This window comes from Eleginops maclovinus, chromosome 3, assembly GCF_036324505.1.
Source record: "Eleginops maclovinus isolate JMC-PN-2008 ecotype Puerto Natales chromosome 3, JC_Emac_rtc_rv5, whole genome shotgun sequence".
NCBI lineage: Eukaryota > Metazoa > Chordata > Actinopteri > Perciformes > Eleginopidae > Eleginops > Eleginops maclovinus.
In genome coordinates, this window is record NC_086351.1 from 10,313,986 (window position 1) to 10,330,530 (window position 16,545).

The following is a 16,545-nucleotide window of genomic DNA, read 5'->3' on the forward strand; positions in this document are numbered from 1 at the left end:
AGGAAAGCACCCTGCTGTGTAGACGAGACGAGCCCGCAGCCCGGGCCAAATTCACGCTGTGAGGTGTATAAGAGGCTCGCATTCCCTCCAGACATACACAAAAAAGATTTCCTTCGCACTCCTCCTCCGCCTGCCCTCTAAAATTCAATCTTCCCATCTGTTTTCCCTCTCTCAATCACTTTTTGTCCCCTCCACTCCTGTAGACTATAGGCAAAGGAAGGGCATAGGCATTCCTCTGCATGGCCTGAAGTTTTATGACGTTAATAAGTCAAAGTTTTCTCATTGTAAATAACAAAAACTCTTAGGTGGTACTGAAATATCCAGGAATTAACTTAACCAACTTTAAAGACATCCAACCTTCAGTAACATCTGTTTAAATCCAACACATCAATTCAACTTTTACGATACCGCACATGTAGTCAACATGGTATTAAAAAAAACTGTTTGTAATTGCTGGTTTGACAGCAAACACTGAAACCGGGGAGCTCACAGTGTTTCTTTGTTCAATCCATGGCAACCTCATCATGAGGCGCCCTCCTCCCTATCGCGTACCCTGACTTCACACCTCTGTGTCAGCCGCCAGGATCAGGCGAGACCCAGGCTTGTGTGCCTTGAAGGCCGGAGGTTACATCAACCAACATACACATTACGGTTCACACTTGGGCTCTTACTAGGAAAGACAGTAAACATGGCACGTCTGCCCACCTCGCTCCTTCTCCCTCTCCCCGAGTTTCACCTTCCCTGTGCTCCCCTGCCTCCTCCTCCCTGCTGCCCGTAAACAGTCATCCCTGTCAACTGAGGCGTCAAGCTTCTCTGACCTCTGACCTTCTGACACTTCACTCATCTGAACCGCATGGTTTGTTCATGCAGGGAGGTCACGACTGAGGAGGGACATTATGTATTTCCATGACACTGTTCAATAATACAAGCCTGTGTGGATTATTATGAATAAGTGCGGAAACGATGAGTTTAAAGATTTAACTATAACTATTTCCATACAAAATGTTCATGCAGAAATATTAAACCTAGTTCCAGCCCTTTGAATGGAAAAATTTACAGAAACATATTTGTTATGGAGTGTTAGTCGATGAAAGCAAGACATTTCAACACATAACTTTTGAGATTAAGAAATGATAATAAAAATAACTGTTACTTGCAGACCTAAAATGTATGTGAATACTATTTAACTAGTGTTGTGGCTCCCAAAGATCTACCTGCTTGCTATGCAAAATGTGTTTCAAAGAAGGAATGGAACCTATGAGAATCTTTCTTCAGTTGTGTCAAAATGAAACATTAGCTTATAGGTATTAAAGTTATGGCTTTAAGTAAAACAGTAATTGTACCAGCTGTCACATCACTTCTCTATCTGAGAGTGAGGTGGAAGAGTGAACAGTATGTTGTTTAGAATTAAAGCACCACCTGCAGACGAACTAAAGGAACTAAAAAATAAATGTATCCAACGACGGAAAGAGAACAGTACACATAGATAAATTGTCTCAACATTAAATACAATGGCTGGCTCATGGTTATATTCTGCCAGCTTTGCTATAGGATTGTTTGTATTCTCTCTCCTCATTTACATATCACCACTGAACAGAAATGTTTGGCCAATACTTAGTATTTCATTTTTTTAAATAATAAAAATTCAAATGTTTTAAGTTTCATTTTGTGTACAGTTTACCAGTTCAAGTTCCTGAGAATCAAATGCAATTAGTAGATATATGCCAAATAAGTATACAATCTATTACACACTTTACTCTTTACGCTTTTTTGCCATCATTTGATGTTTTTTATTTGTGCGCAACAGACTGGAATAGATGCTGAAATTACCGCACCTATGTACTAAATCAAGAATAGATTTTAAATCAGATCTGGACCCTAAGAATATAGATTGTGCAATACCTTAAGATTTACACTCCTACTGGTAAGAGCTATAAAAAAGGGTGCTTGTGTTCCCCGCTGCACAAAATGCTATTCCTCTTGTCTGTGTTTGCACCGGCTGAACCTCCAGCTCGGGTGGCTCAGTAACTGACCCACCCCAGTGACAGAGAGGAGGACGACTCCCGTCCAGAGGGCTCAACACCGCAGAACAAGCTCTGTGCACCCAGTAAGAGTATATATTCTGAAATAAATATGGTTAAATTCCACTAAGAACACTGAGCTATTTATGTCCCCAGGTTAAAGCAAACAACATAAGGTTAGTATTTGTAGATATTTTGAGTATGTAATAAATAAAAAACGTACAATTTGAACATATAAGCTAAATATTTTTTCTTCAGTCCTTTTATTAAGGTTCAATCATTCATTTGAAGATGGATGGAAATATTAATTTAAAGTAAAGTTGATAACTCTTGTCTATCAATAATAATGTATCCTCAGTTGTCAAACTAACATTCTAAAGCAAGAGCTGCAGTAAAACCATTCATTCAATCTCTAAAACATATTATTTCACCAAATAGAAGCTTAGTTTTTCTACTAGAAATAATGAATGACTTCCATTACTTTTGGAAAGCAAAGTAAGAACAACTTTAGTCCTAATAGATGAGAATGAACAAAGCCGTGATGTGATTGAAAATCAAGACTGAGCCTTTTAACAAAAGCCATTTTTCTCTTACGTAAACATGACAGAACTCTGTCCTAATCAAAAGTTTAGCAGGCTGGTGTCATCACCCTACAACACAGAACATAAGAAATTCAACGAGGGCTGCTGTTTGTTCAATCTATTGATCCATGTTGCCCCCACACAGCGTTCTCACCTTCCACAGTAACCTGCACCTCCTGGCTGCGTCTCTGAGCTCCTGGTGGTCGGTAACTGAACACCTGTACCTGAGAAACCCAGAACATCAGAACAGACTGGGGCAGCATGATGCTGAGGCCTGTCTCTGCACATGTTGGGTTATGGCCTTTAGCCTGGCTGTTGCCACCAAGACCACTAAGTTTACAGCTTGGATAACCCTCAATATAGTTCAGTTTAAGAGATTAAAAGGTTGTGTTATCATTTGTATGAGCGGTGAACATGTTTCCAACAGGTTATAGGACAATTAAAGCAAGTAAGTCAAATTAAAATGCAGTCAACATTTTGAACTATCATGGCCCTATTAGACTTTGGTCCATTAGGCCCATACAAAAAAATGATTATGTTAAGTTTGTGTTCCTGAGCTGAAATGTTTTTCAAATCATCAGTGTGAAGCCAATTTCACTTTATACTGTGTAGATATTGGTATTAACATTTAACACTTTTAAATCAGAAACTATAAAAATATTCAGAAAACATTTAGTGGAATCATCTGAGATGTAGTGGAGTATAAGTTTAAAGTAACAGAAATGGGAATTACGCAAGTCTTGTAGTAAAAAATGTGGATTGTTTAAAAAGCAGCATTTAGCGATGTAGTGAACGCAGGCCACGCCCACCTGGTTCAATTTCACCCCTGTGTAATACCTGAAAAATGCCAAGGCACCATGCATTCAAAATAAGGAACATTTAGCTAAACGCGTTCTTCTATTGTTTTCCTCTAATATAACAAACGTCAACAAAGCAAACTTCCATCCGTCAGGCCTCCCAGCATTTAAAATCATACAAACACATGTTTTAAAAGCTACAAGATACTCATATTCGTGCTTTTTACAAAACACTGAAGTAATTTAGTAGTTTACAAAAAGTAAAGTACACCTACCTTGACCAATGTCCTGAAGCTTGTCCTTTGGCTCTAAGAGTCTTCTCCACTGGAAACTGTGATGCCTCCTCTGGGGAAACTCGCCAAGGGTGGCACAGAAGTGATGAAAGGTGGGACAGGTGAAGCCGCAGCACCATATCTGAGCCTCTTTTGAAGCCCAGTTTAAATATTTGCTTGTATCTGGCGCCTCCGTGTGCCGTACTGCAAGAAGACAATATTACCCGGAGGCGGAAACAGCGAGTGCGCAGCAGCGGTGGTTAGCAACGTTCTCTTTATACATTCATGCTAGCAAACAGCACAGACTACAGTGCAGAAAGGGAGGGTTTTCACCTTCGTTTTAACACTGAGAAAAACTTTTTCGTTTGACAGGATATTGATGTCATTTGGTGGAACCCAAAACGGCGGGTGAGTGCCTAAAAACGGGCCGTTTTTATATGTTTATCGTGGTATATGACTAGCCGTCTAGATGCCTTCTGTTAGCAGGCTAGCTAATAGCCACTTTATGTAATCATGGCGGATTGTTGTCGGGCAGTTCGCACTGGTTCATGCCTGTTATTCTGTAATTAAATGTCATATATATTTGTAAACTAAAACATCACGGTTAACAGTGTGTCTACTCTTTACACTAAATCGAAATCATAAAAAGCCATACATATAAAGGGAAAAGAGTCCTTTTAAAAATCATCAACAATAACAGTCAACGGCTAACGTCAGGTGTTTTCAGGGTATCTTAGGTCACAGGCGATCAGTGAAACAAAGGTTTACTTCAGCTATAAATGCTTGCGCTAATGTTTTGTTTTATCATGTGTTTCTGTGCACACAGTCGCCGCAGTAAATGGGACCAGCCCGGACCCGGTCCCGGCTCTGGTGGGATGGGGGAGGCAGAAGCTGCTCCCACCGGGGCTCTGGATGCTGCAGCTGCGGTGGCTGCCAAGATCAATGCTATGTTAGTTGCTAAAGGAAAACTGAAACCCTCTCAGATAGGCATCCCTGGACCCCTTGACAAGGTAACATGGAGCATGATGTGTGCAGATATGCCTGGTATTTTAATCAGCTCCGATGAAGGAATATCACGTATATTGAGAGAAGTGGGTTATATGTTAATATACAGTATTGTGTGATATTCTATACACATGTCTATACACCTATGAGTAGGGAAATACATACAATAGTTCATGTCACCATGACCCTGATAATCCTGAGATAATAATAACACTCTTAAAATGGCACATAAACATTCTTGAAACATGCAAGCTTACTGTCTGGCAGAAACTCATATTTTTGGGTCAAATATATGCTAATTGCTTCTTCCATTATTCAGTGTTATCACAATGTTAAACACAAGTTGTTAGCATGGTCTCTTTTTTGTTGCAACAGTGGCCCTAATTAATTCATGCTTTATTTCTCGACTATTTTCCTTTCTCAGGCTGTAGGTGTCTGGAAGCCTCCAGTGCAAACAAAGGCCAAAGATGACCTGGTCGTCGCTGAGGTAGAGATCAACGATGTCCCGATCACCTGTCGGAATCTACTGACGCGTGGACAAACTCAGGATGAGGTCAGCAGCAATACAAACAATAAAATCTCACAGAATGAAATGATTCACTTGCTCTGTAGAGTATTTGTTTACATGAACTCCACCTCACTTCTTTGTCTGCAGATCAGTAAAGTGAGTGGTGCTGCGGTTTCAACCAGAGGCCGTTACATGGCAGCAGAGAGAAGGGAAAAGCGCTACCAGGGTGACTTCTCTCACCTATCATTTTCAGATACTGATTAAAAAAGGGTAAACCTGCTGCTTTAATTATTGTATGATAACACAAACTCTCTGCTTATTCTACACAGGGATCGACCTCTGTATCTGCACGTCCAAGGACAGACTAGGGAACTTGTCGACAGTCAGTAATTTTTCAGAGTCTTTTCACGATGTATGTCTTCATATATAACGTGATTAGACTAACGTTTTTTTCCCCCTCATTATCCAGGGGCAGTCAATAGAATCAAGGAGATAATCACCAACGGTGTGGTGAAGGCTGCAACTGCCTCATCATCCTCTTCGTCTTTCCCCCCTGGTGGGGCTTCAGTCACAGTTTACCAGCAGCACAACCCACCTCCGCCATCACTGCCCCCCATGAACCACCACAAACCACACTTTCAGTCCGGGGTAAGTCTGGATTTGTTTTGTCTTTTTACAACTTGTGAACTAGGGTGCATCCACTATTTGTTATTTTGATTGCAAAAACGTAGACAACACTTCATACCTGATTGGGACTATCATTTACAAACTGCCTTTTCCGTTTTTTCACCCCCTTTATCACATGACACTTTTCGCTATAGAAAACAGATACTAGCCACAACTAACAGTGGTTAATTCAACTTCTATAAGTTACAGGCACTTTGTTGGCTGTGATAGCAGTGGCTGTGCAGTTAAATTCAGCATTTCAAATGCTATTAGTGTTTGTCGAGATTTCTGACAATTCTATTTCCATATCTAAGTGTCCTTACATTGAGTAGCATGTGAATGTCCAGTGTATGCGATAAGGTTAAATGCTTTCTAGTCATGTTGGTATAGAAACGTTTTTTTTCCAAACAAACAGTGTGGAAGTAGTACTAAATGATACTATCTTGACAAGCTTAGTATAAACTCAAAGTGTTGCACACAGTATCCACTTGCCTACAGTGAAAGGTATCGTTGTGTTTATGCCTTTACGATATCTTTCCTTTCTCAGATGCATTATGTTCAAGATAAACTCTTTGTGGGCCTGGAGCATGCTATCCCAGGGTTTGTGGTCAAAGAGCGTGTGGAGGGCCCCGGCTGTTCATACCTGCAGCACATCCAGGCAGAGACTGGGGCCAAAGTGTTCCTCAGAGGAAAAGGATCAGGCTGTTTAGAGCCTGCTTCTGGACGAGAAGCCTTTGAACCCATGTACATCTACATCAGGTGGGTGTTGTCCTATTAGTTAAGAAGATTAACAACATATGCTTTTCAGAGAAGGTTCCTGTTGTGAAATTATATGAACTGGATGAACACAAAGGCTCACAACTAAATGCAGTCTGTTATCTCTTCAGTCATCCTAAACCAGAAGGACTTGCAGCAGCAAAAACTTTGTGTGAGAACCTCCTTCAGACGGTGAGTAATTTCCTGTTACTGTGAAATGTTAAACTGCAATACTTTCAAAAAGAGCTTCTACAACTCCAAATGCACGCTTACTCTCCCAAACACAATTATTGCTATCAACTAACTTTGGCACTTCTAATTATTATACAATAATCTCTTCCATAACAATATGTTAGATTTTATACTTTTGAGTTGTCTGTAAATAATGACCTTCAGTAGTACATTGTTATATTTTTCTAGTACCACTAACAAGCCTTACATACAGTGTTTCTCTTCCTCTAGGTCCATGCAGAGTATTCCCGCTTCCTAAATCAAATGAGCTCAATGATGCCAACACAACAAGGTAAACCAAACCAGTTTTTCAAAGTCAGTGTGTTAATCTTTAGTTATTCAGCGGTAGGTTGGAAAGGAGCAATGCTCTCTTTCTCAGGAAAGCGATTCATTGGAAGAGCCTGACTTTTATCTGTTTCTCTCTATTCCTCCTCCAGGCTTTGCTCAGCCTCCTGTGGTGAATGGGATGCCTCCGCAGCCTCCTTACTACCCCCCCGCTGGATACCAGCCAGGCTACGCCATGCCTGTACCACCACCTCAGCCACAACCTGTCTCTCTCCCTTACACTGTCCCTCCCCCTATACTTCCTGCAGGGGTGCCTCCTCATTACTCCCTCCCCCCTGCCCCTGTCCCTGTTCCCTCACACGCCCTCGCTCCAGCTCCTGCCCTTGCGCCTCCTCCTGCTTCAGGCACGATGCCACAGGTAGGATCGAGCTATTGAAACCACGTTTAGCATGCAAAGCAACAATACTTACTAAATGTCTTTCCATCTCTGCAGACTCTTCCTCCTGTACCTTTTCCCCCATCAGCTGCAGCGCCACCCAAAGCTCCACCTGCTGCCACTCCAGTCAACCCACCTCAGAAAAGACGCTTCACAGAGGAGGTCCCAGACGAGAGGAACAGCGGCCTACTTGGATACCAGGTAATACCCAACTGTACATCCCTCATCATTCTGCAGGTTTTTACTTTTCACCCTTCTGTTTAGAGCTGCCATTAGCCAATAAACAGAACAATAATCACTAACTATTTTTGATAATCCTAATAAAATGCTGTGAATTATGAATATTTTCTGCTTTTCTGGTGTATATAACATTAAACTGGGGATTTGCCCTGAAAAAACAAGATATAGAAAAACATTTCTGGATTTTTAATCAATTGGAATGGATGTTTTCGCCAGTTCCTGACCTTTTATAGAACAAAAAAATTGATCAATCAATCTAGATATAATTGGCAGATTAATCGACTCAATTATGGTTAGTTGCAGCTTTACAGATTTAATTTTCTTCACATCGTTTTTGGGCTTTTGTTTTATGTCCCAATGCTTTTACCTAAGTGCATGTGTGTCTGTAAAGTCACTTAATTTCATCAGCCCATCATATCCAAGCTCTCTCTTTAGCTGTTTACTTCACTGTCTGTGATTTATCTAATACCATTTCATTTGCCATTCTTTAAATAATTTACCTTCAATGGTTACGAGTGCATGGCTGTTACCTGCTGCTGTGCATTTGAAGTTTATCTTTGTCTTTGAATAAGGAGTTTCAGAAAAAGGTATTATTAATGCTGTTAAGCTTTAAGTATCTTTCATAGTGGCTGGGGAAATGTCTGAGTAATCAGACTTATGGTAAGCAATTCACAATGATGAATCTTTTTCTTTGGTGCTGAATAAGTTATTGAGACATTAGTTAGTGTCAGGACAGGGTTTAGCGGAGGATGTGTGCTAATCGCGCCTGTGTGTTTTTCTGCTCATAGCATGGACCCATTCATATGACTAATTTAGGTGCAGGCTTCCCAGTGGGCAGCCCAGAGACCGCAGGACCAGCAACACAGAGTTCCTCTGGCCAACCGAGTGAGAGGGACAGGTACACGGAGTTCTGTTACATCTGTTTAAGAAATGCTGATCAGACCCAAACATTCTCATACATCATTTATGTTATCGCACAGACAATTATGTCATCTCTTTGGAAGTTCCTCAACACTTGTAAGTCCACATTGACATGGAAAGACCTTTTTAAAAACAAGGCTTTGACAACCGTAAGGTCCTGTAACTGGGTGCCCTTATGAAGAAGTGTAGAGTATGATTGAATTGAAATGTCCCGTGAAAGATATGTTGCTAATGTGTTTGTGAATGCTATCAATTATAGTTCTTGAAAAGAAAAAAAATGTGAATGGGCAAAACAATCAGATAATGGAATTGGCCAAGTAAAGTGCAATGGTTGTATCTTTTGATTATATAAATAATGTGCAAGCTCCAGTAAGTGGGGTTAACTCACCCCCTTTCTCTTTGGTTCTGCAGTCGGCAGCTAATGCCTCCACCTCTGCTGCCTGTGAATGGAGTGAGACCCAAGATGGAGGAGAAAAGAGCACCGCAAGGCCCCGTGGGTAAGGGCATTATCCTGTGGACTGACAAATCCCTGCCCAAATCCAAATCCACAGCTCCTGACTGTGGACTGTGCCCTTTATAAGCTCAGCCTGGATCTATTCACAGCCTTAATGTAGGGCCGCAAGAGTAAAATGTAAATCCTGTAAATCCTCTCCGGGGCCACTACACGTCAGTGCTTTTACTTAAGTGAAGAGGTAAACTGTAGCTGTTTCATAAAGCCCAAGGAGATGTATAAAAAAGACTTAGTTGGCCCAAAATAGCTTGTATTTCTATAAAGAAGTGTTTGTGGCAGATTAGATAAATACTCCCCCCCCCCTCGGCCTTTACTGGGCATTATGCTTCTTAGGATCCTCGCAGGATTCTGCTGCTGTGACTAGAAATCTCCAGATAGTGAGGCGGAGCTATACCTCGACATCTTTTGTGCATTGTACAATCCTTTGTCTGATAAATCAGAGTCAACCTTGCCGTCCCGTTCTGATGACATCATCAGTCCGGGGTTTGTCTATAGTTATTTTTGCTTTCCTCACTAACAAGAATCTCTCCTGTTTTTGTGTTTTTCTCTTTTTCTCTGTGTTCTTCTTCTCTTCCATGTATCTCTGGGATGATGCTGGATTCTGATTGGGGGTGGGGTACGACTCGTCATGCGACTTTCCTGCCGCTCGATTGGACGGCCCTAACATTGTCGCTCCCCACCAACCAATGGCGAATGACTGCCCTCTCCTCTACTCTGCTTACAAACTATGATTTAAATCTATTAACTATTTGTTTCTCCCAAAATGTGTTTGGAATAATTCACTTAAATCTGTCCTATTGGAAACATGTCGCTGCTGTTTTTTGTGTTTTTTTTCTCTCCCCATGTTCCTCTTTGTTTCTCTCCAAATGTGCCGCCTCTTCCTCTCTTCTGCGTGCTTTCTCTTCTTCTTTCAGAGCCCTCGGTGAAGAGATTGAAAACTGGTCTTGTGGCATACAGCGGCGACTCCTCTGATGAAGAGGAGGACCACTCAGCCTCTAAAGCCTCAGGGCAAGGTAACCCTGGGGCAGCCCCCCCCACCTCCTCCTCAGGCTGGACACAGGGCTATCGCTGCCCTCCTCCACCACCCCCTCGTGCTAAAGCACAGCCACAGCAGCAGTCCATGCCTTTCTGGATGGCACCCTAAAACAGGAAGAATCTAAGAATCTAAAAGTCCCTCAGTGCTGTGTGCCGAGTCTCACAGGATGTTCACTCAAACAGTGATTTTCCACCTCTCACCACAGGATGAGTCCTAACAGCTACGTGTTGGTTGCAGCATTGTTTAGTTCTCGGATCTAAATAGGCATTCTAATGTTTTGGATTACTGTTTGTTAGCACACACATATAGTTTGAGGAGGAACATTTGCAGGACGGACACTCCAAACTATTTTGTGGCTGTATATAGATTGCCAGATGAACGATATTCTGCCTGCAGTTTTCTTTAGAATGGTCTGGAAACCATTGCCAAGTGAAGTGTTGGAAATTGTTTCTTTGTTACAAAACAATATCACAAGGCAATGATGTTGGACAACACTGACCACTTTTTCATTTTATCCCTAGTACAGCTTTTTGTACTTTGTCCCCCCCCCTTCCTTACTCCCTGTCCTGAAGTCAGTGACACCAACTCTTCCTTTTCTGGGGATTTTGTACAGATCATATCGGACTAATATGTAGTAAAACTATTGAATTGATTTCATTTTATGAAATAAATAAACTTAATTTATTGCTGTGTTTGATTTTGTGTTAATTTGTAAGGTTTTTTTTTTTTACATCATCAAAACCTCCCATCTGACGATTATTTGTCAACAGTTCTACTTAAAATAAAAAGTGGATTATGTGACGAGCTTGCTGCTAATGACAAAAAAACAGACTTTATCTTCATGGAAAACATGAACATTTAAATGTGGAAGAAAGATCATTTAAAGCAGTACAACCTAAATCAGTACTTAAGTATTTTCATATCTAAAACTATGTTAAAAAAATAAACTGCTGTATATTGTATAATGGTATTATTAGAGCTATGAAACACTGACGGTTGAAACAAACACCTCCAGTTTTAAATCATCTCTATATCTGGCTCTCTCGGAGGGTTTTTCTCATTATACTGAGCGATGCGGCTCTCCATGACCGGCCGGAAGTGACGGATCAGACCCTGTAGATGAAAATCAAAAGCAAAGAGGGATAAAAGTGTCATTATAAATTATTTTTTGTTTAAACTTGTGCCCTCAGTCAGTGTTTCACTGACAGCTTGAAAAACAATCCAGAGATTTTACCTGCACGGGCCAGGCAGCCCCGTCCCCCAGGGCACAGATGGTGTGTCCCTCGATCTGCTTGCTGAGCTCCCAGATCATATCAATCTCTGAAGCTGCTGCATCTCCTCGAACAAACCTCCACATTATGCTGTCCATCCAGTCCACTCCTGAGGGACGGGACAGAGAGGACACCTTTAAGCATTGTCTCACTGCACTTAATTCAATAGACCAATCAATAGCAAATGATCACCATCATTAGTATACCACTTCAAGCATTAATCTTCTTGCTAGCAGAATTTTTAAATGACAATTTCAAAAGCAGTGTTTATTTAACAAAAACATAAGATTTAGTATTTAGTAATACTAGTGCTGTAACGATAGTAAAAAGGAAGGGAGATCTGATTCCTGCAGGGTATTATGTATAATAACTTTAAGCACTGCCTTCACTGACTGTTGTGTATGTAGAGAAAGCTCTCCAAAACAATGCTGAGGCCCTATTGTTTGTATGAAGAATTAAAAGGCGAGGTGAATTTAAAATGTAACTTCATGCTGGTGACTGTCCTGTTACATCATGAAGTTCCTCACCCTCCCTGCAGGGGGTGCACTGGCCACAGCTCTCATGTTTGTAGAACTCAACCAAACGTGCGATGGCTCGGATCACGTCAGTCTGGAGGGAAACAGACATTTCTCAGATTATCTTTCCAGACTGATTGTCACTGGGGGTGCAGTGTGTTCTGAGTTATTCAGGGATAAGTTTACCGATTTATCCATAACTATGATGGCAGCGGTTCCCAGTGCAGTCTCTGCACGGACCAGGTCATCAAAATCCATCAAAACATCATTGCACACATGGCGAGGGATGATGGGAGTGGAAGACCCCCCTGGGATCACTCCTAATAGATTATCCCAGCCGCCCCTCACTCCTCCTGCACCAAACACACAAGAGGAGAGAGGAAGTCAAGTCAACCTCTGATAAAGTAAAGCAGAATCAACAGAGGGTGGTAAAAACATACACACACACCTGCGTGCCTCTCGATTAGCTCCCTCAGAGGAATAGACATCTCTTCCTCCACCGTGCATGGTGTGTTTACGTGACCCGAAATGTTGAACAGCTTCGTTCCGGAGTTCCTCTCCCTCCCAAAGCTGGCAAACCAAGCTCCCCCTCGACGACAGATTGCAGGCGCCACAGCAACCGTCTCAACGTTGGCAACTGTTGTCGGGCATCCAAACACCCCTTATAGGACAGAGATAAAGCAGTGAGTAATCACTTAAGCACGGATGGATTACTGAATGGGCCTACCGGGCACACACCATGCAGGGCCCAAAGTGGCAGTGACCCCCCTGGCCCTCACCTGTAAAAAATAATTAAAAGAGACACACAACAACCAGGAGGAGACTAAAACTGATCTCAAAGAAACCTAAAAAAAGGACAAAATGTCAACTAACTAAAACGGCTACATAGTGCCTAAATATAATACAAAATATGTGGAAACACTATGTGACAGGGCAAAAAACAATCTTCAAAAGACACAAAATAACTGAAAAGAGAAGAATAAAGGCAACCAGAAGGTCAAAACAAACATAAGACAAAAATAATTAAAGAGTGACAAAGAGACAAAAAACCAGAGGGAGATGTGTAATGACTACAAAGAGACAAAAAACAACAACAACAAGAGGCTGAACAAAAATTAAGTCTCTGTTTCTTGCTCCTTTGAAGGAGAGGTGGTGGGGCCTTTTCCATGTCTGTACACAGAAGCCCTTTATCTCATAATCCAACCATGCACAAAAGACCTGTAAGTACAAAATAGCCAGAGTTTGCAGTCTCTAAACTGCAATTAACTCCATTATGAAACTGGATGTAGAAGGCTGTGGAGCTTCTTCCTCACCTATGTCTGCAGGGAATGGCGGCTTGAGTCTGGGTTTTCCTTGTTTGCCCTCAAGAGACTCGATGAGGGCCGTCTCTTCCCCGCAGATGTAGGCTCCTGCCCCTCGCGTCACAAACACATCGAAGTCAAAGCCAGAGCCACAGGCGTTCTTCCCTATCAGCCCTGCTTTGTATGCCTCATTGATAGCCACCTGTTTGAGGAGTAGAAACAAACAACACAAAGTTAAAATCATACATCATTTGTGGATTGAAGAGTCATCAGTGCCTTTGTATAACTGCAGTGGTGGAGGATAAATTTAGGAGTAGAAATATATTTTGGAAGTGGAAAGTAACACTCAAGTAAAGTTGAAGTACCCATTCTTAAACACAGTACTTGAGTTAATGTACCTTCCACAACAGCTCACCTGTATATTTGAAGACTCGTTGTAAAACTCTCCTCTGATGTAGATGTACGCAGCGCGGGCCCCCATGGCTCTCCCAGCGATCAGGCAACCTTCTATCAGCTTGTGGGGGTCGTGACGCATTATCTCCCGGTCTTTACATGTCCCAGGCTCTCCCTCATCAGCATTCACCACCAGGTACTTAGGCCTTTGGAAAGAAGGAAACACTCAACACATATTCATCACCAGAATGTCTTTACTGGTGTGGTACAGTCTCTCTGACTTATCTGGATTGTTTCTTCTAATACCTGCCATCGCTGGGTTTGTTCATGAAGCTCCACTTCATGCCGGTGGGGAAGCCTGCTCCTCCTCTGCCTCTGAGCCCTGAGATTTTCACCTCATTCAGGATCCAGTCTGTGCCCTTCAGTAGGATTTCCTTTGTCTTATACCAGTCTCCTCGTTTCAGTGAGCCCTTGAGTCTGGTAGGAAGACGGAAAGAGATGAACAAGATGAAAAAAATCTTATTTTTTCTTTCCCAAAAGTTTTGTTTATTCAAATGTTCAGGTGTTTCATGGATCAGTAGTTACATTTCAATCCCAGATGGGGAAATATTAATATACCTGGAGATTCATTGATAGTGATAATGTCTAGTAAAAGATAAAAGAACGTACAATTTGCAATAAAAGAACGGGCAATTGTTAAACTTGAACTCTGAGTTAAGATTAATACAAGTTTTTTTATTTTCATATTTTTACCTCCAGTCATGCCGGCCATATAAGTTGGTGAATATCCGGTCTTCATCACTCAAAGGGCCAAACGACGTCTTTTTTGGCTTTACCTGAGCCGAAAGGAAGGATAAAAGAAAAAAGTGATTGGAGAAGCTGCCAGGATGCCTGATTATAAATTAGAGCTGCCATCACTGAAGGGGGGCAACTCAATTATTTTAATTAATTATTCATTTGCCATTTATATTTTTATAATAAATGATTTTAGTTGTCTATAAATGTCAGAAAATTGTGAAAACTTCTGTTATAATTTCCACAACCCAAGCTGAGTTGTTAAAATGTATTTTTGTAGAAAGGTAAACATCTGACAAAATCCGGTGACATCGCAGTAACCACATAGAGCTTAATAAGAACACAATAACATCAAATAATCTTGGCTAGTTGGTAGAATATATGCTGGAAAATAAATATAAATTCCCTCTTTCATACTATAAATTACTACAAACACCTATGCCTGGCTTTTCATATCATAGAAAATATCAACATACGTAAAACCTAAAACAAGTGGTGTAACGTAACTAAGTGGATCTACTTAAGTACAATTTTGAGACACTTGTACTTTATTTGAGCATTTCAATTGGCCAATCTGCATAATGAGTACTTTTATTTTTGGTACGTTAAGTATATTTTGATGCTAATACTTTTGTACTTTTACTCAAGTAATTTTTGAATGCAGGACTTTTACTTGTACAGAGTATTCCAACATCTGGTACTTATACTTTTATTCAAGTACAAGATCTGAGTACTTATCCCAACTCGGCCTAAGACAAACTGATCAGCTTATTAAAGAATGCCATTATGTTTATCTCTGTTGTGCTGTTGGATAATCTCCTTATTTGAATAAAAACAGTGAACAAATGCAGGCCAGTGCGCGGAGTTTATCAGTGTATTAAAGTGTGAGTAAGCATCTTGTATTACAGTGTGTGTATTGCACAGTGTGCATTACAGTGTGTGTGTGTGTGTGTGTGTGTGTGTGTGTGTGTGTGTGTGTGTGTGTGTGTGTGTGTGTGTGTGTGTGTGTGTGTGTGTGTGTGTGTGTGTGTGTGTGTGTAGGCCTACCTGCTGCTGAGCTGCAGTGCTGTAGGTCAGACGCGGAGCGATATGAGGCATCACAGCGCCCCACAGCATCCGCCGAGGCAGCAGCATCCTGCAGGAGACAAACACCTCCACCTCACCTCAGAATGATTTCACACTCCACAGTCTTTGTTTGTCTTCTCTTGCACTCAAATTGATTTATGAGACCTCCGTGGTTAACAGAAGCTCAATGCCGCTTCAGCCTAATTAAAGTAAGAGGATTAACGAACTACGTCACATCCTGTCCCAGCTGCCCGTGCGGCAGGTGTCCGATCTTTCAAAGGTGCGTGCATGTGCACACTCAAACGTGCGATTAATTGGTGAGGATCCGGGTTACTAAGAGGCGCTATAATCAAGGGACTTGATTTACAGGGTTGTAAAAAAGATAATGTAATTTAAAGTTTAAATTGAGCAACGGTTCATAAGTAGCTATAGACTCACCTATTGGACACAGGCAATTTTAACATAGTAAGAAAAGCACAGGTGTTACTAATAACACTGTTGATGGCTCTGGTATATTTAAGTTTCCGAGTAAGCAATGACGGTGAGCCAGCATGCTGGAAACAGGAACCAAAACCACAAAAAGCGTCTAAATCATATTCAGTCATAGTTAATTTGATCATTCACACATGTGCCTGTCGTATTGTGACATGTTTAAATGTCTCTCTTATGAAGTTATATTTATTTTTCAGTCATCTCAATTTCATATTAAAGGCAAAGACAATTATAAGCCTTCCATCAAGTGTTTCGGATTAAGGAAGTGATACTTAGGAGGTGGGCGGTCGAAAAAACAGAGGGGTATTTTAAGGTGGTCTATAAAAAAGAATATAGACTAATTTTAGTATTAAGGGGGAATGGTATTAAAAGTGAGGTATGCACGTTTTTTTTAAAAGGAAAATCTGCTCTTAAAGTTAGTTCAATGTATTTTAAGAGTTTGCATTA

The 16,545-nt window shown here is 41.2% G+C and overlaps 2 protein-coding genes across 2 annotated transcripts; one reads left to right on the forward strand and one right to left on the reverse strand.

Moving 5' to 3' along the window:
* Positions 1-3,896: 3,896 nt before the first annotated feature.
* On the forward strand, positions 3,897-10,958 carry LOC134861629 (KH homology domain-containing protein 4-like). Its single transcript, XM_063878965.1, is given in 15 exon segments — positions 3,897-4,079; positions 4,498-4,681; positions 5,101-5,229; positions 5,332-5,377; positions 5,380-5,410; positions 5,514-5,566; positions 5,654-5,832; positions 6,398-6,609; positions 6,738-6,798; positions 7,069-7,129; positions 7,275-7,540; positions 7,616-7,759; positions 8,587-8,696; positions 9,131-9,216; positions 10,145-10,958. Coding segments are annotated over 15 exon segments (1,821 nt in total). The 5' UTR covers positions 3,897-4,050; the 3' UTR covers positions 10,375-10,958.
* On the reverse strand, positions 8,504-15,841 carry LOC134861632 (NADH dehydrogenase [ubiquinone] flavoprotein 1, mitochondrial-like). The gene is made up of 10 exons (XM_063878967.1): positions 15,589-15,841; positions 14,500-14,582; positions 14,053-14,223; positions 13,769-13,952; positions 13,366-13,555; positions 12,501-12,713; positions 12,239-12,405; positions 12,065-12,146; positions 11,501-11,646; positions 8,504-11,379 (listed from the first exon to the last, which is right to left on the reverse strand). Exons 1-10 carry the CDS (start codon positions 15,673-15,675, stop codon positions 11,284-11,286), a joined length of 1,419 nt encoding a protein of 472 aa, XP_063735037.1. The 5' UTR covers positions 15,676-15,841; the 3' UTR covers positions 8,504-11,283.
* Between the last annotated feature and the right edge of the window lie 704 nt (positions 15,842-16,545).

Coding starts and splice junctions, on each gene's coding strand:
- LOC134861632 (XM_063878967.1), bottom strand. CDS start 15,675: ATGCTGCTGCCTCGGCGGATGCTGTGGGGCGCTGTGATGCCTCATATC. Junction 14,583..15,588: donor GCACTGCAGCTCAGCAGCAG/GTAGGCCTACAC, acceptor CTTTCGGCTCAG/GTAAAGCCAAAAAAGACGTC. Junction 13,556..13,768: donor ACGAGTCTTCAAATATACAG/GTGAGCTGTTGT, acceptor CTCCTCAAACAG/GTGGCTATCAATGAGGCATA.